Below are 3,652 nucleotides of genomic sequence, written 5' to 3'. Positions count from 1 at the left end.
TATCAAATAAAACCAGCTATTTCAAATATGCTTTCTCTTGTATTCTCCCAGTACTTGTAACGCACAGTTCATTAACATATCAAATCAAACCAGCTATTTCAAACTGTGTCAACGTTCAAATCCTACTTGCTTGCTTAATATGATTTTAGGATTGTGAGAGCATGTTTGTGAATTTGGTCGGCAGTGGTGCGCGAAGAGAAGAAAGAGCGCGGAAACAGCCAGAAATAGCTGACTTTTGATAGGTTCTTGGAAATGAAGATTCATAAAAGTATGTGAACGAGGTCGAAGCAGACTTTAAATTGTGAAACGTGTGTGGTAAGAACGTTTCGAAGTATGACGGAACACGAACCATTCGCAATTACACGCTGTTCGCAGTCAGGCTAGTCTACAGTATAACCTGATAAAATCCGATATAATACGAACGCAAACACACTACAGAGTCAAACGTGACGTTTTTATTTGACACCACAAAAAGACTAATTTTTCTACAACATTTTTCTTCGTCACCGAAAAACAGACCCTCCGAGACAAAAAAACAGCGAGCTTAACCGATTAGTTCATTCATATCCTTAAATATCATTGACGGGTCGTTGATGACGAGTTTGGCAAACGTGGGACATACCACTTTTCGTTATGATTTGACTGGCGGGGATTTCAGTGTGGGGACAACGCTGATCGATTCTTGCATCGGCGATCTACCAGTTTTTAAAAGAAATAGAATGGCTTTCTGTTGAATAGAGAGAACAGCAGTGTGTGTGTGAGTGTGTGGTTAATGAACTGTGTCTGACGTGTTATTGCAAAGCGCTCTGGGCTTGTTGAAAGCGCTAAATCAGTTCATTTCAGTTCAGTTTGTCAAGTGTTAGGTGTCACTGCCTTCAGACTATTCGCTACACCGCATATACTAGGCAGATGCCTGACCAGCAGCGTATCCCAACGCGCTTAGTCAGGCCTTGAGAACAAGAAGAAGAGAAATAAATAGATAAATGAATAAATAAAGCATAGAAATAAATACAAAAATCAACTTCTGTCGTTATCATCATTAACAGGCGTTGCAGGTTGCCGCGCACAGTTGCTGGATGAGAACTTCAGCGCATCTCCCGGCGAAATCCGCAGAGCAGTCGCCGATATAGAGGTCGACGCAGCCACCTGTACCAAAGAAAGCAGCGTGTCATATATAGGAGGAGAAGTGGAGGAAGAGGAGAAGTGGGGAGAGGAAGAGGAGAAGTGGAGGGAGGAAGAGGAGAAGTGGGGGAGGAAGAGGAGAAGTGGAGGAAGAGGAGAAGTGGGGGGAGGAAGAGGAGAAGTGGAGGAAGAGGAGAAGTGGGGAAGGAAGAGAAGTGGGAGGAGAGGAGAAGTGGAGGAAGAGGAGAAGTGGGGAAGGAAGAGGAGAAGTGGGAGGAGAGGAGAACTGGAGGAAGAGGAGAAGTGGGGGTGGGAGAGGAGAAGTGGAGGAGGGAGAGGTGAAGTGGGGAAGGAGGAAGAGGAGAAGTGGAGGAAGAGGAGAAGTGGAGGAAGAGGAGAAGTGGGGAAGGAAGAGGAGAAGTGGGGAAGGAGGAGGAGAAGTTGGGGAAGGAGGAGGAGAAGTGGGGGAAGGAGGAGGAGAAGTTGGGGAAGGAGGAGGAGAAGTGGGGAAGGAGGAGGAGAAGTGGGGGGAAGGAGGAGGAGAAGTTGGGGAAGGAGGAGGAGGATATTGATGCACTGGTTACCCATAGAGCAAAGAATCAAATTAAAAGTCGCCTGTCTCTGCTACCATGTCAAATCTGCACCCCAATATCTATCTGACATCTTTCAAATCTATGTACCCTCCCGCTCTCTTCGCTCTGCTGCCGATGGTAGAACCTTCCGCGTCCCAAAATACAAAAGAGAACAGCACGGTGGTCGAGCCTTTTCATCATCTGGTGTTCAAATATGGAACTCTTTGCCTCACCACGTCCGTCACAGCCCCTCACTGCCTTCCTTTAACTCTCTCCATACGAACGGCGAAAGAGACGACGTTAACAGCGTTTGACCCCAATTACCATCATCAAAATATTGCAAGCGGAACGCTCTTATGCTGAAGACGTGAATGTTGACAAAGAATACCACAGTTCTGACGACGGAAGCTAAAGGTTGGGTCATTCAGACACCCACTGGACATCCGAGGGGTCTGTGTAGAGGAGAAGAGAGGACTGGCCGTACTGAGTGAGTTAAATCTAACCTCAACACTTTCCTCTTCCAGCAGCATTTCCACAAGACCCTCTCTCATACATGAAAGTAGTTAGTTGATTGTGTAGTTTCAGTTTCAGTTTCAGTAGCTCAAGGAGGCGTCACTGCGTTCGGACAACTCCATATACGCTACACCACATCTGCCAAGCAGATGCCTGACCAGCAGCGTAACCCAACGCGCTTAGTCAGGCCTTGAAAAAAAAAGGGGGGGTGGGGGTGAATAAATAATAGATAAGCTTACATAAATAAATAAATAAGTAATAATTATGATATGAAAAAGGTAGTAGTAATGATAATAATAATAATAATAATAATAATAATAATAATAAATAAATAAATAAGACAACAATGATGATAAATAAGCAAATTAATGTAAAACATGATTGTGTAGCAATCACCGATATGTGTGACGGGACATTAAACAAAAACATGATTGTGTAGGTATATTTGTAATGCTGTATTGTGTGTGCGTGGATTGTATGGATGGATTTGTATTTGTATTTCTTTTTATCACAACAGATTTCTCTGTGTGAAATTCGGACTGCTCTCCCCAGGGAGAGCGCGTCGCTACACTACAGCACCACCCATTTTTTTGTATTTTTTCCTGCGTGCAGTTTTCATTGTTTTTCCTATCGAAGTGGATTTTTCTACAGAATTTTGCCAGGAACAACCCTTTTGTTGCCGTGGGTTCTTTTACGTGCGCTAAGTGCATGCTGCACACGGGACCTCGGTTTATCGTCTCATCCGAATGACTAGCGTCCAGACCACCACTCAAGGTCTAGTGGAGGGGGAGAAAATATCGGCGGCTGAGCCGTGATTCGAACCAGCGCGCTCAGATTCTCTCTCGCTTCCTAGGCGGACGCGTTACCTCTAGGCCATCATGGATGGATGTATATATGCATGTATGTATGTATGTATGTTTGCATTGTACGTACGAGTTTGTATGCGCGTATAATATGTGTTTATTGCGCATGATTGTGAGCTGAGGACTGAGTGTGTTTCGAATGCGTGTGTGTGGATTGTAAAGCGCTTTGTGCAATGAGGAAGGCGCTGATAAATGTCCGGTTATTATCATTATTATTATTATTGACTCGCTTGTATAAACAAAGTAAGTCTATGTTTTAACCCGGTGTTCGGTTGTGTGTGTGTGTGTGTGTGTGTGTGTGTGTGTTTGTGTGTCCGTGGTAATCTTTAACACTACCATTTTCTCTGCAAATACTTTGTCAGTTGACACCAAATTTGGCATAAATATAGGAAAAATTCAGTTCTTTCCAGTCATCTTGTTTAAAACATTATTGCACCTCTGGGATGGCCACAAAAAAAGAAGCCAAATTATAAGCAAACTGAATTTACTGTTATATATATATATATATTTATATATATATTTTTTTTTTTTCATTCTCTAAACTTGGCACTTTGATCTGATATTCTGACACAGCATCAAGAG

The 3,652-nt window shown here is 43.4% G+C and overlaps 1 protein-coding gene across 1 annotated transcript in view; it reads right to left on the bottom strand.

The window, feature by feature from the left end:
- Positions 1–440: 440 nt before the first annotated feature.
- Positions 441–3,652, bottom strand: part of LOC143289454 (uncharacterized) — a 7,625-nt gene continuing 4,413 nt past the window's right edge. The window contains exon 5 of the mRNA XM_076598425.1: positions 441–1,146. Within this exon, the coding sequence (XP_076454540.1) occupies positions 1,040–1,146 (107 nt within the window). The 3' untranslated portion in view covers positions 441–1,039. The remainder of the gene's footprint in view (positions 1,147–3,652) is intronic.

Source organism: Babylonia areolata, chromosome 14 (genome assembly GCF_041734735.1).
Source record: "Babylonia areolata isolate BAREFJ2019XMU chromosome 14, ASM4173473v1, whole genome shotgun sequence".
Classification (NCBI taxonomy): Eukaryota; Metazoa; Mollusca; class Gastropoda; order Neogastropoda; family Buccinidae; genus Babylonia; species Babylonia areolata.
The sequence above is the reverse complement of the archived record's forward strand: the minus strand, read 5'-3'. Positions and strand labels throughout refer to the sequence as shown.